This window comes from Orcinus orca, chromosome 7 (genome assembly GCF_937001465.1).
Source record: "Orcinus orca chromosome 7, mOrcOrc1.1, whole genome shotgun sequence".
NCBI classification, from domain to species: domain Eukaryota; kingdom Metazoa; phylum Chordata; class Mammalia; order Artiodactyla; family Delphinidae; genus Orcinus; species Orcinus orca.
Window position 1 is genome coordinate 42,078,416 of NC_064565.1, and position 21,394 is coordinate 42,099,809.

The following is a 21,394-nucleotide window of genomic DNA, read 5'->3' on the forward strand; positions in this document are numbered from 1 at the left end:
AAGAGCACTGACCCAATCACTCTATGTCTGCATCACAAAGCCAAGTTTCTGCATTTTAGGTAGAAAACTGTGATCTCCAAAGATCTATAGAGCACCTGTATTTACTGCGTGTCTGCTTTCCCAGGCAAATTTCAGCCTCCCTGTGCTCCAGTATGGAGGATCACAGCGAGCTGGAACTCCCATCTCATATCACCTTTAAGCCAAGCTTTTAGAAATCTCTTTAGGTTCACATTTACAGCAGCATAATCTATGGCCGTTGCTTCCTCTAGATTTCTGGACTGGCTCATAGTAATTCGACCCCTTATTCTCTCCACATTTAAAGCCCTCAAATTCCCAGTAGGAGGCATATATTTGAAATGTCTCTCTCCTTTATTTTAGCAATGCAGCCCACCTCACTGAGTTGATCTTGTACTTTCTTGATTCTGCGAAGTTCTGGGGTATCAGTTGTGATGGCATATGGCTGTCCTTTTGCCTTCTCATAGTTCTCCTTGTATTTATTCTAAAAAGAATATCAGATATTAGCCTAAACCCTGACAACACAGTAGCAGAAATTTCAGGCAATGCACACATCCCCATCTTATTTTTTTAATCTTGCAGGTTTATAACAATTATCAATTATAATAGCTCTCTTTTTGTCCCCTACCCTGATTCTCAACAAAAACTAAAATAGATATGTTAATTGTTCTTCCTAAACATGGCTGAATACTGGAGACAGTAGAAATTTTATTATAAAATATTGTCTTGGAAATGCCCTAAAATGATTCTTTCAATATTTTTATCATCTAAATTCACACATAAAAAGCTGGAACCTCAATAATTTTAGGAAATAAGTATAGAAATTGAGTCAAGTCTGAAAAGATTTGATTGCTAATACAATGCAAAAATATTCAGTTCACAAGTTGCAGCTAAATCTCAGTAATTTAGATAACTGAGACACCAGCTGAATTAATGGGAAGTCTAAATTATGAGTATTTTAAAAAGGAATGCAATTTTATTATTTCTGCTAAATATACGAGTTCTTGCTTTAACAATAATATGCATAATTTATCATTATTAATGCTTCAGGAAGACTCAAGTGGAATAGTCAACAATCTAAATTATACATTGATTTCATTACTAATCACTGTAAAAATATTACAAACCTTTGCCAACATTTTGTTCAGACCGTCAGAAATTCTTGAATATTAGTGTCTGAATTAATGAGATTTTTATGGCAATAAATTGACAAATTTTTCTATCTTTGCTGAATACGACTGTGATAAAAGAGGCAAGATAATCTTGTTTTTAGAAATCTAAATTTTAGAAAACCTAAATTTTAGATCATTCAATAATCTGAACTAGAAATTTACCAAATAGTCCCCAGTAGTTAACACTCAACCAGAAATGAATATTTATTGGCCAACCACAACAGGATGCTTTTGACATAAGCATTAATCCTATATAATTCGATGTTCCCCTGAGTACCTTTCATCTTTTTCAAACCTCCAGAGGATGTGCAATCAGGTCACCTAGTGAGACCTCAGTCTACTCTGGAAATCAACAAGTGAGATCCATTCAAAGGGGTCTAAACCTGCTGCCAGTCAGTGTAACTTACGGAACTGTCCATGGAAATGTAAGGACCAGGGATCATCAAAAGCAGTGATTCTCAACCTGGGCTGCACATTAGAGCCTGGGAAGCTTTTAAAAATCCTCCTCTACAGGTCCCAGGCCTGCCTGGACCAATTAAACTAGAACAGCCTGGGCATCAGTAGTTTTAAAGCTCCTTGGGAATTCCAATGTGCAGCCACAGTTAAAAAACTGCTGTTCCAAGGTACAGTAAAACATTCCGATCCTCAGTTTCAGAAGAGTTCTTAGTCTGATCCTGGCTTGTTCAACTACACGTTCTTTTTCACTATACCTCCTAGAGACCTTGTTATATACTGTTAGCTAGTCTACTTGAAGGGCATCATGCTCAGACATAGTGTAGATAAGTGTTATTTAGCTTCTGTGAACTGATTTCAACTAAATCTATATCTATAAATCTATAACTATGATTTCATTATTCTAGACTGGCTATCAAAGAGTGATTAAATCCAGTAAATGCTTTATAGTTGGCCTTATACTTATTTTGTGGGGAAAATTTCAATAAGGATGCTTCCCCTGATGCTGCAATGGTGCAAGTAAATTACCTGAAAGCAGAATTCAAGAGTTACAAGACATTATATTTCTGTACAATAAGTTTTGTCTCATACATGGTTGAGAAACAAAATCCAGCCAGCATCCAAAACAGAGTTGGCTGAGATCAGTAATTTCTCAATAATAAAACCAGATAAGCAGAAGTTGTTTGAGACTTACTGTGCTGAAGAGATCCTGCATTTTCTGACTGTGTGCAATGTAAGGGGTCATGAACTTTGAAGAGTCCACCTTCTTTCGAACGATTCTCTTCCTCCCCATCGGCTTTGCTGGTACTGGCTGTGCCAGTGCCGGTTTGGAAGTTTCTGTTTGCCCATAGTCAGATGTCTTTGTTGTCGTAGTTTCATAGATTTCTGTTACTGTCTGAAAATTTGACATGCAGTTATGTCAAAATTTGGCAACATTGTTACGAAAGTAAAAACTGAGATACCATAGTCTTGATATACATTATTCTAACTTCAAGTCAGACTGATATCCCTGGTGTTACTTCTCCATATCTAAAGCAGGCCAAAGCAGGAACTCACATGCTATATTCATGTGAAGGCATATTGTGTGACACAAATCTGAATGCTGATTGTGTCAGATTGCATGGAATAAAATGGTTACTCTTTACTGACTTGCAACATTACCTTAAAATTCCATTTGCCTAAAGGAACACCTTAAGATAGGATAAAAATCAAAAATAAAAATATTTTCAAACATTTAAAAATCTTCTTAAACTGCATGGGTAAAGTAAAAGCAAACTGGGATCAGGGAACAAAAAAATGAAGACAATCAAATAAAGCTCAAATTCTTGACTTTAATATTAACTTTTAAATGATTCTAAGAAAAAGTTGGTTGCTTGTTCTGCAGGTGTTTTAAGCATTCTGTAGTACGAGACAAAGAATGATGAACTTGAAAAAATGAATCACATCAATATTACAAGTGATTACCATTCTTTTGGCTTAGTCAGTTAGCACAGGGAGATCAGCTTGGTGCTTTGTGACCACCTAGAGGGGTGTGATAGGGAGGGTGGGAGGGAGACACAGATGGAGGGGATATGGGGATATGTGTATACATAGAGTTGATTCACTTTGTTATACAGCAGAAACTAACACAACACTGTAAAGCAATTATACTCCAATAAAGATGTTTTAAAAAAATTAATGTGAACTGGAGTGCCATTTACACTAATAAATGCTTAGGTAGACAAGAATAATGATGACAACATAATGGGGTAATTGGTTAGCCTCACAACAGTCCTACGTATGTGGTAGGTGGGAGATAGTTGTTTCTTACAACAGGCTTTATAGTGGAAGAAACGAAGGTCCAAAGTTTGGGTTTAGTCCAAGGTTAAAAATACAGTATGTAAGAAAAGAAGATAAGTAGCTAAATCTTCAATCCATCTCATAGTAAAATTTCCTTCACAGCTTATATCATCTGTACCAAAGGAAGGGTTCCAGCATCAATTATGAAAATAGAAACCTAAATGATAAGGAAATTGTACATCTATGACAACTACCTCTACTCTTGTCAGATCACTGTTAATAGGTTGCTCTCTGCCTGTTATTACTGATGTATGGTTGATGGTAAGAAACTAACCAATTTACAACATCTACAGATGTTAGTTTTTATGCAGGCTTCAGGGTTAGCCACCCATATCACTATTTGTCATGCTCAAGAGAAACAGCTCCATGCAGAAAATGAAGCATGAGAGAGCTTGAAAAAAAAAGTTCCAACTTGGAATATTTATGGAAATGACTTTCTCAGAATTCCTAATGTGCCAAAATCTAAGTAGCATTTTATTGTATCATCAAGAACAAAGGCTTGGAGGTGCCATCTCTTTTGGCAGAGCTGGCGCCCCAGAAGTTATGACAGTACACAATAAAACTGTTGGTCCCCGTGCAAATCACAAGTCCAAGGCAATACCTTTGCTGCAGTCAGAGAGTGGTGATAGCCAATGACGTCATTCTAATAAGCATTACCTACACCAAAAATACAATACGAGTAACAGGGGAAACCATCCTAGCCATCTTGGATATATTGAATAGTAAAAACAGGTAACGTTCATTCTTTTAACACCGGCTGCTGGGCACACAGGTGAGTGATCCTCCAGATTCTCCCTTTTGCCAGCTCGGTGGCCCTGGGAGTCAGAGAGGAGAAGGCTCCCTCTGCTTTAATGAGCATGCAGCTCGTGCAGGTGTGGGCTGGGTCTTACCTCCCCCGGCACCTCTTCATAGACTGTCTCCTCTGTGTAATACTATAAATAGAGAACAAAGTTATCATGAGAACTAAAGCAGAAATCACCTCTGCTCTGCCTCAGTAGAACCACTTGGCTTATTTCACTAGTCCAGTTGGTTTTCAATATTTGTGGGAAGGACGTAGATGAGGGAGGCTGTTCACATTTTGGAACGCATTCCAACTATGTGAAACATCAGGGTAGCTACAGTGAAAGCCCTCAGACTGGACAAGGAGATGCAGACAGAATGATGAGGAAAGTGTCTGATGCTGGCTATTTCTCTGCTGAAGCTATTTCACTTGAGACAAGTAAAATTTTTTTCTTATGGTACCCTAGATAGAGTTTGCTGAGAAAAGAATATAATAACAATATCTTGAGTGTGTGGGTTGGCAGAGAGGAACTGTGATAAAACTCACTGCTGACTAACAATAAAAAAGAAGAAAACCAGAAACCTCAGTGTGAATAAAATTTTAAAATATTGTTATCATGGAAATGATAGATCCGAAAGCACAGACACATCTCAATTATCCCTATACCACCCTGAGTACTAAGTAATAAGAGTTTCTTCTGGAGTGATGGGCAAATTGCTTCTAGTAGCATGATGGTCCTGAAAGGGTTGCTACGGAGAAATTCCTCATCAACATAATGTGGGAAAGTTAGGCAGCGATTTGCCACTGATGGCTCTGAGGTGCCTGCAGGCTGGATATGAAGTCAAATCTACTTTTGAGCTACTTCTGACATCACTAGCAATAAATAGACGTGGATAGGAGCTGGCTGACATTTTGTTTCAGATGCTAAGGAGAGTGGAATCCTGCCCCCAGCATCACCCAGCAAAGCTGGGTGAACAGAAGGAAAGACTAGTTTAGGCCGAGGCATACAAGGAAAGGGATAAAAATGAAACACTTGGTTCATTTTCTCAGTTAACAAAATGTATAACATTTTATGCTTCATTTTTTCTTTACCACCAAAACATATTCTTGGGGGGAGGAAAAAACACTGAAGGCAAAATCCCTCTTGGGGGCCTTTCTTTTGCCCTTGGTTCAGTGAACTCTCATCAAATTACTTAACCATTGTCAGTAGGCCACATGGTCTGTTTCACTTGCAGTAAAATTAGCATAAAACTTGCTTAATGTCCCCCACTCCTGTGCTTTCTTTGCTCCTGTACTATTTTTTAAAAATTTGAAATCTAATTCTGTCTGTGTGCCCTTACACATAGCAACATAAATCACAAGCTCTTACAGGACAGAGAATCTCTTGTGTGCTGTGCCTTCATCACCTGGGAACTATCATTTGGACACTTTAGGAAATGCTGTTTGATGCTGATCTACATGGAACCATTTTTCTGGCCACACAAAACATCAGTGACTTGAAAAGAAATTTTAAATGAAAGTGAGTGATTCACAAATATTTTGGATTTTCTTAGCATCCAAGTAAAAGCAGCTCTTTGGTAGCCATCAAATTTTACCTTTACTGGGCTCTCATCATTAGTAAACATGTCTTAGAAAAAAGCTTACCAAAAAAGGCAACATTATCCAAATGGTTGGCATTAACTTACATGCCAAATCTCTTTTTTTTTTTTAGAGCTGTGCCACTAATTAGATAGTACATCTCTGCCTTTTCCTTTCTTTCCAAGTTTGAGTACAGAATGACAGTACAATTTTATTTAGTTGTCCAAGATCCCCAGGAGATATATTTTTAAAGCTAGTTCCTGTCTGTTTTGTGAATTCTTCCCTGCCCATTTTCTTAAATCTGCCACCATCCCATTCTCATGGCATCTTTTTTGAGGTCAGAGAGACCTTGGTTCAATTCTCTCTGGCAGAAAGTCTATTAGTATATCACCTGCTGGTCAGACCCAGAAGCAGTAATGGGAACAAAATGGCAAGAGTGAGATGCCTAAAAATAGCCTCCTCCATTTTTATGACATCTAGTTAAATCCATCAAATCCAGCACTAAGGACAATTTCCAGGGACCAATGAACACAATTATTTTAAGAAAGACAAGGTATACTTAAGTTGGAGGCTAAAAAGTATTCCTGGTATTACCATCATAGGAAAGGCAATTTAATTTATAATTGTGCTAGTGCTTCATAGTGATTATTCTGACCATCAGGGACATATGTAAAATGCACTAGTGATAATATTGAACACTGAAGACAAGACCTTCGGCATTTAAGCCAGATAAGTTGAACATTATATTGAATGAGTCTCAGTCTGGGTTTTTTTTTTCTTTTCCTTCTTCTTATCTTTCAGTAATAAAAGCAATTTTATTTGTAGAATAAAATTTTCTTGACCTAAATATAAACTGCTCCATAAAATAATCTTCCAAAGACAAATTTTGGCACGTTCAATTTGAATTTGATTCTGGGTAACTCTTAAAGTTAATTTCATTCTTATTAAAAAGCACAGATTTTCAAAGCTGCCTCCACCTATCTTGGGCACTTAGCGATTTTCACATGTGTAGATCATCATGGTTAATTGGTAATTATTAAGGACCTTCAGATTCAATGGCAATGTATCACATGGATGCTAAAGGCAAGCGGTGGTAAAGAAAACCCACAACATAATAAAAATAAAATAAATATAAAATATATATATATAATAAACAATTAACAACTTTATAACTCATGTCAGATATCCACCAATAATCTTGAGGGAATATTTCAAGATGCCCACTATGATCTTTGTTTTTTTTCAAAATTCAAATGCAAAAGCTAGTCTTGTTCCCTTGGGTAAATATATTGGAGTTGGTGGGGAAGTGTGGCTCCAGCTGTCACTTGTGAGACAAGTAAAAATAAACTCATGAGTTTGCTTTTATATATGTATGTGTGTGCACATAAACACATATATAAAATCTCCCATATGTCTATAAGCTCATATATATATATTATTCTGAACACTTGGTCCATTTCGCCCTATACGTAGATAATCAGCTGATTGAAGCAAAGAGTAAGTAGCTCTTTTTCCTCTGTGGCTGTGCAGACACTACGAAATAGAGTTCAGTTCTCAGAACTTTCTCTTCATCCCCTCAGTCCCTTTGATCATGGGATCTGGGAAGTGGGGAAGAATGTAACTTCAGAAGACAAATGAAAATCTGTCTTTACACCACACTTTTTTTTTTTTTCCTGACAGTTTAAAGAAAAGCAGAAGTGGGAAACAGTGATACTTCTTTTCAGTTCTACTCCCACATAATTATAGTGAAACTGAACGTAAAATATTCCTTTCTTATGCTTTAATGATGACTCCTTGAGAAGTTATAATAGACAATGTGTTTTTCGAATGATTAGTTCACCTACACGATTTTGATTGTCGCCACATAAAATTCTCTGCTGTCAGAGTCAGGATTTTAAAAAATCTTACCTCCACCACCTCCTCATATTCTTCGTCATCTGCCATTTTCCCAGAGTAGTAGTGGCACCTACAAACTTTTCATGTTCCAGACGAATGAAAATACATTAGAATCTATACACTAGAAAATACATTAGAATCTATCCCCAGGACTGAAACCATCTTATAACATTCTAAAAACAGAATTTAAGGCTAATCCATTCTACATATTCATATATTTTTGCAGGCTAAGTGAGAAAAGACATTTAAATACAGGTCTAAAAAATCTGAGCCTTCAAATTTCTTTTTTTTTTCAAATTTCTTTCTCTTGATTCCCGCAGGAATATGTTTTGTATTGCTACTTCTAGCTACATGATCAATTTAGCTAAAGTTGTAAAAGGAAGCTGAGGTAAGGGAGGTAAAGGGTTTGGATTCAAAGGTACAGAGTATTTACATTTCCAGATACCTGGAGAACAGTATTTTCAAGTAAAATTTCAAGCAAAAATTTTAGTGAAAGTTCAGCTTGGCTTTCAGAAAAAGTTGGAGTTTTTCCTGGTAGCACCCAAATTCTAGGAGGGCTGCCTTAGGTCTCCATCCTGTTCTACTACATTGTATGCAATAGATCCTATGCTTCAAATTAGAACACATAAAAATAAATCTGTCAACGGACTTTAAAAGAAAAAATAGAAACCTCAAGGCAATGGGGTTATTCTCTTCCCGAACACCATTGGCCTGTGTGGCTTTTTCTCTTTTGTTTCTGTAGCTCTGTTCAAACCTGAAAAATAACAAATTGTTAAAGCATTGATTGAAGTACATATGAGATGGTGGGTCTCTGGCCTAAGCTTCTAATTCAGGAACCAGCAAAAGGATCTCCCAAGGCCTTCTTAGTTTGACGCCAGAGAGTAGGACTCTCCCTTGATAAAAGTGGATGATGATTTGGAGCAGCTGTCCCTTCGCCCAAAGATATTTGCCATGTAAATCAATACCCCAGCTGTGGCTGGTTTTGTTACGCTAGCAAAACTGCCGCTCCTTCTGAGGCAAATGAAGCCCAGTAGAACCAGATAAATATAGGAACGTAGAACATAGATCCTTTTTGTACTAATATATTTAGGAAAAAAAAGGCAAAAAATGAAAAAAAATTGTTAGACAACAGAGCCAACTCAGTCAAGCAATAAATTGGTTAATATAGGACTCGACTCTAATCACACACTACATGTCACGTATTAGTAAGGTCTGAGTAGGGCAATGGGGTTACAGACTTTCCTAGTCACATTTGTGTCACTCATTTCCCCAGTTACAACCCAAACTTTGGAAAATACTTCAAAGGAAGTTGTGGAACAGCTCCTGAAAGAATATTACAGAAAAAGCCGTAAATTGGCCTTACCTTCAATCTACCAAATAAATTTCCTCAGCAGCAAAGCCTCTCCCAACTCTCCCCTCCTGAGAACCCCAGGCAAGAGCCAGCGAGGAGCCTGGGCTCCGAATTATCATGTGGTCAGAGCAGCCAATCAGAGCTCGAGTTGCTCAAATTTCAGAGGCTAAATATACTGAGTGAGCTTCTGAAAACCACCTGTTCATCAATTCCACTAAAGGATAAAGGGTAACAAATTGCTTGCATAGAAGTATTCAAATGTAATGGAATTTTACCTAACTTCCAGAGTACGGGGTTCAAATTTATGTTTAATCTCTCATTTCCTACAGCTCTGTTTAATACCATATTCATGCAAAAGAATTTAGAAGAAAATCAGCATGACTTTGAGGGGCTTTAAGCTTTCTGCAACTTTCTTCCTGTCAATTTTCCAATCTTCATGGAGATAACTATGCTCGCTCATATACACCTCACCAGGTGAGCCACAGGTAAGTCACAGGTGTTAATGTGAAAGAAACGGGGATAAGATCCAGAAAACATCAAGTTGGCAAAACCAATTTTTAAAACTGTGATAAAAATGAAGTGATTGGTGAAAATACTTGATGGTGACACTAGATAAGGTATCCACAGGGCGTAATTAGAGAGATTAGGCCCCATCATTTTTCTATTACTAAACCAGGTGGGGAGAATGCCAAGATCATGTTCATCACCTTCTCCCTTTCTAAGCATGCCTAGCTTGCTAGGAATGCAGAGCCTCTCATATGTAACTGGGTTATTGATTTTCTATTTACTCAAATGCTTCCTAGAAGCAAAGTGTGAATGCAGGCACAAAAGGGTTCAATTTCTGAACAGCAAGGGCAGATAAAATGGAAATCAGTAAATTACTAGAAGATAATGCTCTATTATGCAAGTCAGAGTGTAAGGCATTGACTTCGTAAAACTCATCCAACAATTTTCTACCTGAAATCAATTTTCACTGATTTAATCCCTTTCCACTTCCCTGTATTAAGGCAAAAACCCCATGGGTCACTCACATCTTGATATGGATTTGAAACTAAACATATTATTGTAGTTCTTTTTGGTTAAATGTTAGGAAGTAATGTCACATTTCAAACATACGTATCTCTCCCCCTTCCATGATTCATATGGTGGTAAAATTTGAACATCATTTTATCATCTGAATTAATTATACCTGTTCCTTTTGTTTCCACAGGTTTTATGACCAAGGAATATTTGTGTGGATTATGAGATCATTCACCTGGCAGCTGCAAACTAGAATTATGACTTACTATTCATTATGTGCTTTTTAAAAGATGGTGTTAAATTGAAAAATAATATGGGCCTTTTAAAAAGTAAAAAATAGGCATAGATTAATGCTTATCTGGAGTTATGCCCTCGAGACAAAGGAGCACCTCTATTTTTCTGGCCTATCAACGGCCTCTTCTGTGGAAAAAAAATCAATTGACACCTTGATCTATTGGTAGCTTCTTATCATATGCCTTATACATAGTAAGTGCTCAATAAAGGTTAGCTATTATTATTTTTAAATTATTATTACATCTTTAAACATTTTATTGGAATCTTTACTCTTTATATTAGGCTGAAATACCAAAATATTGTGAAACTTCTGAAACCAGTAGGTAGTTAGTCTCAGAATTTATGAATCAATAGGAGTTTGGCTATAAGCCTATATAATTGGCTACAAAACAAAGCAGGGTACAGTGAGGTACCAATAGCAGAGCTTCAGATGATGCTTTCTGAAATATCAAAGTATAGAAGTGTCACGTCTGGGGACCAGAAAAGATTTGATGGAGGAAATGGCATTGTAAAAGAGTTTTTGTTGCTGCAGTTTGATTTTATTAATTATTTTAACCAAATTTTATCTGCACATCATTTAAGAATCAAATAGTTTTGCAAGGCTTGTTATTAAAATCAGTGCCTCCTGTTTCCACTATTCCTTTATTTTTCCCACCCTGGAAACAATAATTTTAACCCTTTTAACTGAATCTTTTGTTATTTATTTCTACACATTTAACAAAATGTCTATATTATTCTTTTCTGAGTTTTCCAGTCATTGGCATTATCTGTCAGGTTCCCACCTTGGAAGATCAGGCTTTAGTTCTCTTTTCTATAACCCCCACTCTCACCAGACACAAGCCTCATCCCCCATCTCTATCCTCCCAATGATGCTCTATTTATGTAATTCAGAATTCAATGTTTACGTTATTATGATTAGCAAAAGGCCATTCATAGCTGAACCCCATATATATATTATGATTATTTTTCTTTTCCTGCACAAGGGTTTGTTTTTCTGCAAGTTGATAGTTTTTGTTGCTGTTGTTGTTGTTTGTTTTCTGTCTCTCCTTTTTTTTCTCCATCGGCTTCATTTTTCCAGATAAGCAGTATCCAATAGAGCTCTCTGCAGTCATGGAAAAGTTCTATACCAGCACCACCAAGATGGTAGCCACCAGCCACGTGCGGTTATTGAGAATTCAAAATATGGCTGGCATGACTGCACAACTGAGTTTTTATATATTTTTTTGTTTAATTTAAACTTAAATAGTCACATGGGGCTGGTGGTTATGGTGTTAACAGCACAATTCTAGAGGCTTATCACTACCTCAAACTTTCTGTCTAAATCCGCTCTTGGTGTTTTCAAAGACATCAAGTAGCATTTTATAGTTATATCCATTTCATCTTAGATCTCTCAGGGAGCCTTTTGTTCTATCCGACCTAATTTCCTGGTACTCAGATCTCATCTTGATGCCCCTCACTGTCATTCTGGGGATTATGTAGATTACAATATGAAAATTCCCATTCCTTTAACTAATATTTATTATGTACAATGTAGCAGGCACTGTTCTAGGTGCTTCCATCCTGCAGCAGGAGTTGACTAAGCACTTCTTGCTTTTTAACGGAACTGCAATTTAGTTTGGGACAGAAATATGCTAATTTAAAAAATACATTCCTCCTCAATTCCTTAAATGTTAGGGGAAAAAGGTGACATAGTTTTGCCAATAAGATTTAAGTGTAATTCTAGAGAATAAGCCTTCTGGGAAAGGTATGATTTTACTGAGGAGCAGGGTCAGATTCAGCAGGCACGTACTGTTTTCCTCTTGCCATTCCACCCTTCTCTAGGCCTGGGACACAGATGTAATGTCCGAGGGCAGAGCATGAGGGTGTAAGTCATACACTAAGAAAGGTAAAGCTAGAAGGAGACTCAGGCTTTAATAACCCCCTTAATTTTTATATTTTGTAATTATTTTATAATTTAATAAGTTTAACATATAATTGCACAAATAATTACATTGTATTTTAAATTTTCCTGCATATTATATATTTTTTTCTATTTTGCAATTTACCAACTACTAATAAAGTTGGTTATTTATTCATATGTTTATCGACCATTTGTATCTTTTATTCGGTGTATTATTGGCCCATATCTCGCCACCTATACTGATTTATAGTCATTCTTTTTTTTTTTTTAATTTTATTTATTTATTTATTTTTGGTTGTGTTGGGTCCTAATTGCTGCGCGTGGTCTTTCTTTAGTTGCGGTGAGCGGGGGCTACTCTTTGTTGCAGTGTGTGGGCTTCTCATTGCGGTGGCTTCTCTTGTTGCAGAGCACAGGCTCTCGGTGCATGGGCTTCAGTAGTTGGGGCACGCGGGCTCTAGAGCACAGGCTTAGTAGACGTGGCACATGGGCTTAGTTGCTCCGCGGCATGTGGGATCTTCCCAGACCAGGGCTCGAACCCTTGTCCCCTGCGTTAGCAGGCAGATTCTTAAACACTGCGCCACCAGGGAAGCCCCAGTCATTCTTAATATATTATAGCTATTGGCCATGTGTTTCTTCTGTGTGCGTATTTCCTCCAAGTTGTTTGTGGTGTGTGTGGCCATAAAGATGTTTTAAATCCATATGCAGTCAAATCAGCCAATCTCTTCTTTCCAGTTTCGACTCTACTTAACAAGTAAATTGAATTTGAAATGCCACTTTTAGCACTTGTTGAATTAACATGGATGTCTGTTTCTAGTCTCTTGTGTTTTTTCTTGTTTTGTTCTCCTTTTACTTTCTGGGTTTTTGTTTTTGTTTTTTACTTTAATTTTGTTTCTGTTGTGAAGTATAATATACGGAAAACTGTATAAAGCTTATGTGTACAGTTTAGCAAACGGTGGTAAAGTGAGCATTTATATAACTATCACTCAGGTACAAAAAGGTCATTTCTGTCGTGACCTTGAGAGTAAAAATGTCCTTGCTTTTATTTTTAGTTTTGCCACCTCTGTATGCACTCCTAAACAATATAGTTTAGTTTTGTCTGTTTTTAAATTTTATATAATGGATTCATGCTGTATGTAATTTTTATAACTTAACTTTTCACTTAATGTCATTACTTTTATTATTGTATAATATTATCATATAATAATGTTTATTATTGTGTAATAATTTAATTATTGTACAATATGACAATACTTCTATTTATCCATTCTGCTGGTGAGGAGGAACTGAGTATATCCAGCTTTTGTCAGTTAAGAGCAAAGTTGAAATGAACATTGTTGCATGTGTATTCTGGTACTCATAGACAATTAACTGACCAGAGTATGTAAGTAGGCAGGTAAATTATAGGCCGAGGACTATGCTTATCTTCAACTTTATTAAATAATGCCACCTGTTTTCCAATGTTGGTACCAATTTACATTCTTATCATGTAAATTGATAAGAATTTTTTACATTCTTTACATGTATGCTCTTAACCTGGCCACCACTTAAGATTAAGCTTTCTAAATTTCATCTGTCTGATGGGTGTGAAATAATGTAATCTTGTGGTTTTAATTTGCATTTCCATGACACTAGTAAAGTTGAACTCTTTTTCCTATGTGTATTAGACATTTGGATGTTTTGTTGTTTTTTGAGAAGTGTCTGTTTAATTCTCTTGCCCATTTTTCTGTTGAGTTCTTGGCCCCTGATCATTGATCTATTAGTATCCTATAAAGGGTACTAATCCTTTGATGGTTATACATGTTGTAAATATCTTCCTCTCTCTGTGATTCTTTTCATTAGTTTCACACTGACATTTGATGAACAGGAGTTCTTAATTTTCATGTAGTCGACCTCATCAATTTTCTCCTTTGTGACTAGCGCAGACATGTGGACACGGAGGGGGAAGGGGAGGGTGGAATGAATTGGGAGATTATGTCTGACATAAATACACTACCATGTGTAAAGTAGATAGCTAGTGCGAACCTGCTGTATAGCACAGGGAGCTCAGCTCAGTGCTCTGTGATGACCTAGATGGGGGGGGGGTAGGTCCAAGAGGGAGGGGATATAATTATACATAGAGCTGATTCACTTCATTGTACAGGAGAAACTAACACAACATTGTAAAGCAGTTATACTCCAATTAAAAAAAAAAAAATTCTTCCCTAAGATCATGAAGATGTGTTCCTGTATACTTTTCTAAATACTAGGAGTCTTACCTTTCACATTTGTGTTTAACCTATCTGGAAATTTTTTTTTTATATAATGAACAAGAGATCTAATTTTATTTTTTGCATATGGATAGCCAATTATGCCAGCACCTTTTATTAAAAATTCCATTGTTTCCCCACTGATGAAATTCCTCCTCTGGTATCAATCCTATCCATATATGTATGAGTTCTTTCTGGACTCCCTATTCTATCCACTGGTCTACAATATCACACTGTTGTAATTCTGTAGCTTTATGATCTGCCTTGATGTCTGGAAGAGCAAGTCCTCCCACCATATTATCTGTAAGAGAGTTTTGGCTCTACCTGTCTTGGATATTCTACATAAATTTTAGAAGTGGCTTATCAATTTCCCTAAAAAGTGTTCATTCAATTAATCTATTTGACTCTTCCTAAATCAGTATCACACTGTTTTAGTTATTGTACCTCTTTTGTATGTTTTGATATCTGTAGGGCAAGCTTCCTTCATTCTTCTAAAATTCATTCAGATATTCTTATACTTTTGTTCTTTTAGAAGTACTGAGAATTAGTTTATCAAGTTCCATGAAAATTATCTTTAGATTCTTTTTTACTAATTGCATTGAATCTGTAGATTTATTTTGCAAGAATTGATACTTGATAATGTAATCTTCCCATCCAGATTCTTTTTTACATCCATTACTAAAGTTTTATGGTTTTTGTTATATAGGTCTTGCACATTAATAGTATAAGTGTATTTCTAGGTATATTAAAGCACTTATTTTCACTGTAAATTAGATTTTGTATAGACTTTCTAGTAGATACTATGTATCAAGTTCTTTTTATTCCTGTTATTGATTTGTCATTTGTTACTATTAATAACTTTTTCATAAAATTTATTAGGATTTTGAGAAAGGTGGAAATAAATGTGTGTGCTCAGTCAGCCATCTTGAATCCAAAGCATGGACACAGCATTTTTGAGTGAATTTTGGATATAACTTTAAGATCCAGAAATGACAGGGGGAAGAGTATTCCAGGATTAGTAGATAGTATGAGCAATCACATAGGGGTGGGAAAGTGTGTGGCATGTTTGAGGAATGAAGATTAATCTGGTTTAGGTCAAGTAAGGTATATGTAGAGAAGTAATGGAAGACTTTAAAGTAGAAGTTATGCTGTGGAGGACCCTGAATGCCGAGCTAAGCAGTGGAAAATGGCATGTTCTGACATTGCCATATGGCTATTCTCTTCTACATAGTGTAGAGCTTTAGCTACTGTCTCTTTAGTGTAGAGACAGTAGCTAAACAAATATACATCAGAAATACATTATACAGTATACAGTTAAATACATTCAATTGTGAAACATGCAGATACAATAACATAGCAGGATGTGTAGGTATGAATAAGAGATTTCTCAAATTATCAAAACTCCCAGGTGTTATTTGCTTTCCAAAATCCATGTCAGACATACTAAATTTCAGCAATATGCCTACTCACCCTTCTAAATACTCCTACCTCCTCCTACTGATGCTCCCTACAATGAAAAACACATAAACATGGAAGAGGGAGCTTTTAAAATTACCTTCTGATCCATTTCTAGGTTCTCTTTCTCCTGTCCCTGCTTCCTTGGAGGTCTTGGACATAGGTTCATCTTCTAAGTGAGTTCTTCATGAAGTTTCCTGGTTTTGAGAGTCCTGACTTTGAAGCAGCGAGTCTCTGGATCTCTGTATTGCAATGAGAACAGCCAAGGGCTTTCATTGTTTTGCTTCTGTTTCCCCTCTCCACAGCCTAGCCCAAAATTGTCCTTTCAACCCACTACCCATAGATATTCAATTGTTATGCAGTAAATTATCAGAATTTACAACAATTTACTGTCCATTGCCAACCAAACTTCGCAAATGAATGGGTCTCAAAAAATGTCAGCGTTAAATTGCTGATTCCTAAAGAATTTCCAGTATGAGATATAAAGATAAGATAGCAAAGCTGGCTTTCTTGTGTGGCTTTGAACTTACTCCATAGTCAGTACCTCCAACTCTTGCCCTCACACACAAATATATGTGTGTATGTGTGTGTGCATCTTTGCACGCATATGTGTGTATGTATGTGTATGTGAATTTCTTTCCAGGAAAATGACTTCCCAAATACTAGTTTGAATATATGTCATTATGTTGTTGTTAAAAATAAGGTCTAGAGTTCAAAAATTATTCATTACATGTATTTGTGTATACATGTATATGTAAGTATGAACAGAGAGGCAGCCATAGAATTTACAACATAAAAGGTACATCTAGCTTAGATGACAATTTTTTAAATTGAATATACATTTCCATGTCCATTAGTGATTGTATGAACTGGTCTTAGGGGAGGAAGCTGCTGTATCACTTTCTAGTTAGCAAGAAAAGGCTATGTGAAGGAGGTGGCATTTTATGAGGTCCTGTATATGCCAAACCAACCTACCTAAGCCATCCTTTGAGAGTGATTTATTAAATAGTTCTTTAAAAAAAAAAAAAAAGTTAACTAGTTCTTAACGCTCTTTGTGAGGTAATGAGCAGTCTGGGAATGCCTAACTCACTTGACAGAGTTTGAACTAATATCTAACTCACCTTTCCGTCACTGTCAGCGGGACCAGAACAGTTTGTTTTTTAAGAAGGAAAGTGGAGAGAGTTTATCAGCAATGTTTTCTTGGTTAATCACATAACATTGGAAGTTGGAATGTTTGACAATAGAGCAATATATGGGCAGGTAAACAGTGGACAATAATTGTCCCATTGATTCTCAAGTGCAGTGTAGCCCCAGGAAGACCCTGAAATGCAGGTCTATTCCTGAAATCCAGTTCAGCATGGTATGGGCAGTCTAGCTGACCTATTGAACACAGGTGGTCTGGAGGTCACTGAAAAACTGGGTCAATTCTATCTTCTCCAGTGACTCAAGATATGCTTTAGGGAGGGCCAAGATGGCATTGCAGATCCTGAATTAAACAGATAATCTCAGATCCAAACTGTGCCTAAATAGGGCACCCTGGAATTATTATTTCAGTAGACAGCTGCCTAGAGTGGGCATGCCTGGTGCTTGGTTACCCCTGAGATTAGTTTGGGTTTTCTTAAAATAAATTTATTTATTTTTGGCTGCAATGGATCTTCGCTGCTGCACGCGGGCTTTCTCTAGTTGCAGCGAGCGGGTCTCTACTCTTCAGAGTGGTGTGTGGGCTTCTCATTGCAGTGGCTTCTCTTGCTGCGGAGCATGGGCTCTAGGCATGCCAGCTTCAGAAGTGTGGCACACGGGCTCAGTAGCGCAGGCTCAGTAGTTGTGGCGCATGGGCTTAGTTGCTCCGCAGTATGTGGGATCTTCCCTGAGCAGGGCTTGAACCTGTGTCCCCTGCACTGGCAGGCAGATTCCTTTTTTTTTTGAATTTTATTTTATTTATTTTTTATACAGCACGTTCTTATTAGTTATCTATTTTATACACATCAGTGTGTACATGTCAATCCCAATCTCCCAATTCATCCCACCACCACCACCCCCTGCCACTTTCTCCCCTTGGTGTCCATACGTTTGTTCTCTACATCTGTGTCTCTATTTCTGCCCTGCAAACCAGTTCATCTGTACCATTTTTCTAGGTTCCACATATATGTGTTAATATACAATATTTGTTTTTCTCTTTCTGACTTAACTTCACTTTGTATGACAGTCTCTAGATCCATCCACGTCTCTACAAATGACCCAATTTCATTCCTTTTTATGGCTGAGTAATATTCCACTGTGTATATGTACCACATCTTCTTTAACCATTTGTCTGTCAATGGGCATTTAGGTTGCTTCCATGACCTGGCTATTGTAAATAGTGCTACAATGAACATTGGGGTGCATGTGTCTTTTTGAATTATGGTTTTCTCTGGGTATATGCCCAGTAGTGGGATTGCTGGGTCATATGGTAGTTCTATTTTTAGTTTTTTAAGGAACATCCATACTCTTCTCCATAGTGGCTGTATCAGTTTACATTCCCACCAACAGTGCAAGAGGGTTCCCTTTTCTCTACACCCTCTCCAGCATTTGTTGTTTGTAGATTTTCTGATGATACCCATTCTATCTGGTGTGAGGTGTTACCTCATTGTAGTTTTTTTTTTTTAAATAAATTTATTTATTTATTTATTTATTTTTGGCTGTGTTGGGTCTTTGCTGCCGTGTGCGGGCTTTCTCTAGTTGCGGTGAGCGGGGGCTACTCTTCATTGCAGTACGCAGGCCTCTCATTGTTGTGGCTTCTCTTGTTGTGGAGCACAGGCTCTAGGCGTGCGGGCTTAAGTAGCTGTGGCTTGCGGGCTCTAGAGCTCAGGCTTAGTAGTTGTGGAGCACGAGCTTAGTTGCTCCGTGGCATGTGGGATCCTCGCTGGCCAGGGCTCGAACCTGTGTCCCCTGCATTGGCAGGCAGCTTCTTAACCACTGCGCCACCAGGGAAGCCCCTCATTGTAGTTTTGATTTGCATTTCTCTAATAATTAGTGATGTTGAGCAGCTTTTCATGTGCTTCTTGACCATCTGTATATCTTCTTTGGAGAAATATCTATTTAGGTCTTCTGCCCATTTTTGGACTGGGTTGTTTGTTTAATATTGAGCTGCATGAGCTGTTTATATAGTTTGGAGATTAATCCTTTGTCAGTTGCTTCATTTGCAAATATTTTCTCCCATTCTGAGGGTTGTCTTTTCGTCTTGTTTGTAGTTACCTTTGCTTTTATGTTTCATTAGGTCCCATTTGTTGATTTTTGTTTTTATTTCTGTTACTCTAGGAGGTGGATCAAAAAAGATCTTGCTGTGATTTATGTCAAAGAGTGTTCTTCCTATGTTTTCCTCTAAGAGGAAGTGTTCTAATTTCATTCTTTTACATGTAGCTGTCCAGTTTTCCCAGCACCACTTATTGCAGAGATTGTATTTTCTCCATTGTATATCCTTGCCTCCTTTGTCATAGATTAGTTGACCATAGGTGCGCAGGTTTATCTCTGGGATTTCTATCCTGTTCCATTGACCTATATTTCTGTTTTTGTGCCAGTACCATATTGTCCTTTTTTTAAAATTATTTAATTTATTTTTTATTTATTTTTGGCTGCATTGGGTCTTCGTTGCTGTGCGTGGGCTTTCTCTAGTTGTGGCGAGCAGGAGCTGCTCTTTGTTGCAGTGCACGGGCTTCTTATTGCAGTGGCTTCTCTTGTTGCAGAGCACAGGCTCTAGGTGCGCAGGCTTCAGTAGTTGTGGCACGTGGGCTCAGTAGTTGTGGCTCACGGGTTCTAGAGTGCAGGCTCAGTAGTTGTGGCATACGGGCTTAGATGCTCCGTGGCATTTGGGATCTTCCCGAACCAGGGATTGGTTTGTGTCTCCTGCATTAGGCGGGTGGATTCTTAACCACTGTGCCACAGGGAAGTCCCATATGTCTTGATTATTGTAGCTTTGTAGTATAGTCTGAAGTCAGGGAGTCTAATTCCTCCAGCTCCTTTTTTTTCCCCTCAAGACTTCTTTGGCTATTCGGGATCTTTTATGTCTCCATATAAATTTTAAGATTTTTGTTCTAGTTCTGTAAAAAATGCCACTGGTAATTTGATAGGGATTGCATTGAATCTGTAGATTGCTTTGGGTAGTATAGTCATTTTGACAATATTGATTCTTCCAATCCAAGAACATGGTATATCTCTCCATCCATTTGTGTCATCTTTGATTTCTTTCATCAGTGTCTTATAGTTTTCTGAGTACAGGTCTTTTACCTCCGTAGGTAGGTTTATTCCTAGGTATTTTATTCTTTTTGTTGCAATGGTGAATGGGATTGTTTCCTTAATTTCTCTTTCTGATCTTTCAATGTTAGTGTATAGGAATGCAAGAGATTTCTGTGCATTAATTTTGTATCCTGCAACTTTACCAAATTCATTGATTAGCTCTAGTAGTTTTCTGGTGGCCTCTTTAGGATTCTCTATGTATAGTATCATGTCATCTGCAAACAGTGACAGTTTTACTTCTTTTGTTAGGTGGATTCTTAACCACTGCACCAGCAGGGAAGTCCCCTGAGATTAGTTTTTTCCAAAATAGAAGCTTGTCCCATAAAACTTCTCTGTGGCTTCCTTTCCTCAAAAGTAAACAAGGGAATTGTGACTGGCCTTTCCCAGTAGGAGTTCTTGAGAATCATTAGTCTTATAAGTTGGTCCATGAGAAGAGGGTTCCATTGTCAAGAAGTGTGGGAAGTGCTGAGCATTCTAACCCCTCTATGAGATTTGCAGGCACATTCAATTGTAATGGCCCCAAGAAACAGAGCCTCGAAGGAAGAGAAATCTACTGGCTTCTTTGGTTTCTCCTTGCATGTCTGAAAAGTATTCAACCATAGTACGATATATTTAAGTTAATTTTGTCCCACTGAATATACTTTGTGAATCCCGACGTTAACATTTATCCAGTGTGGCAATTCCAGACCTGCCTTGGTGTAAACAAACCCTGAGGACTGGCACAGAAAAAAAACTGGCACCCAAGGCTGGGAAGAGAGAGTCAGTTTACCAACCTTCCATCTCTGACCTGCATGTCATTTAATTGACAACTAAATGTCTTACTCTAGGAAATCCTTCCCTTGCTTTGGGACTCATTTTCCTTATCTGTAAAATGAGCAAGCTGTATGACCCTTTCGGCTCTGCATTGCATGAAATATCTTCCTATGTGTGAGGTTCACTTTAGAACTTGACCTCACCACTGCCCCTTGGGCTGCTGAGTGACAGACACCACAGCTAATCTTCCATAAATAGATGTTCCATATCTTGGGTCTCAGGATGAATTTATAGCTGAAGATTGACACATAGTAACTTTCAAACAAGACCAATCTGATCTCCAAAAGAAAACATTTTACACTATTTAAA

At 37.4% G+C, this 21,394-nt stretch overlaps 1 protein-coding gene across 50 annotated transcripts in view; it reads right to left on the reverse strand.

Moving 5' to 3' along the window:
* NEB (nebulin) overlaps window positions 1–14,358 on the reverse strand; it is a 231,171-nt gene extending 216,813 nt beyond the window's left edge. For 27 of the 50 annotated variants that reach the window (XM_049712481.1, XM_049712469.1, XM_049712464.1 and 24 more), the window contains exons 1-6: window positions 9,098–14,356; window positions 8,405–8,488; window positions 7,747–7,811; window positions 4,370–4,411; window positions 2,335–2,535; window positions 392–499 (exon numbers count right to left, since the gene is read on the reverse strand). In XM_049712481.1, the coding sequence (XP_049568438.1) occupies window positions 392–499; window positions 2,335–2,535; window positions 4,370–4,411; window positions 7,747–7,782 (387 nt within the window). In that variant the 5' untranslated portion in view covers window positions 7,783–7,811; window positions 8,405–8,488; window positions 9,098–14,356. Of the gene's footprint in view, window positions 1–391; window positions 500–2,334; window positions 2,536–4,369; window positions 4,412–7,746; window positions 7,812–8,404; window positions 8,489–9,097 lie in introns of all 50 variants that reach the window. The other 23 variants (XM_049712473.1, XM_049712472.1, XM_049712477.1 and 20 more) reach the window with 3 other exon arrangements.
* Window positions 14,359–21,394: the final 7,036 nt, after the last annotated feature.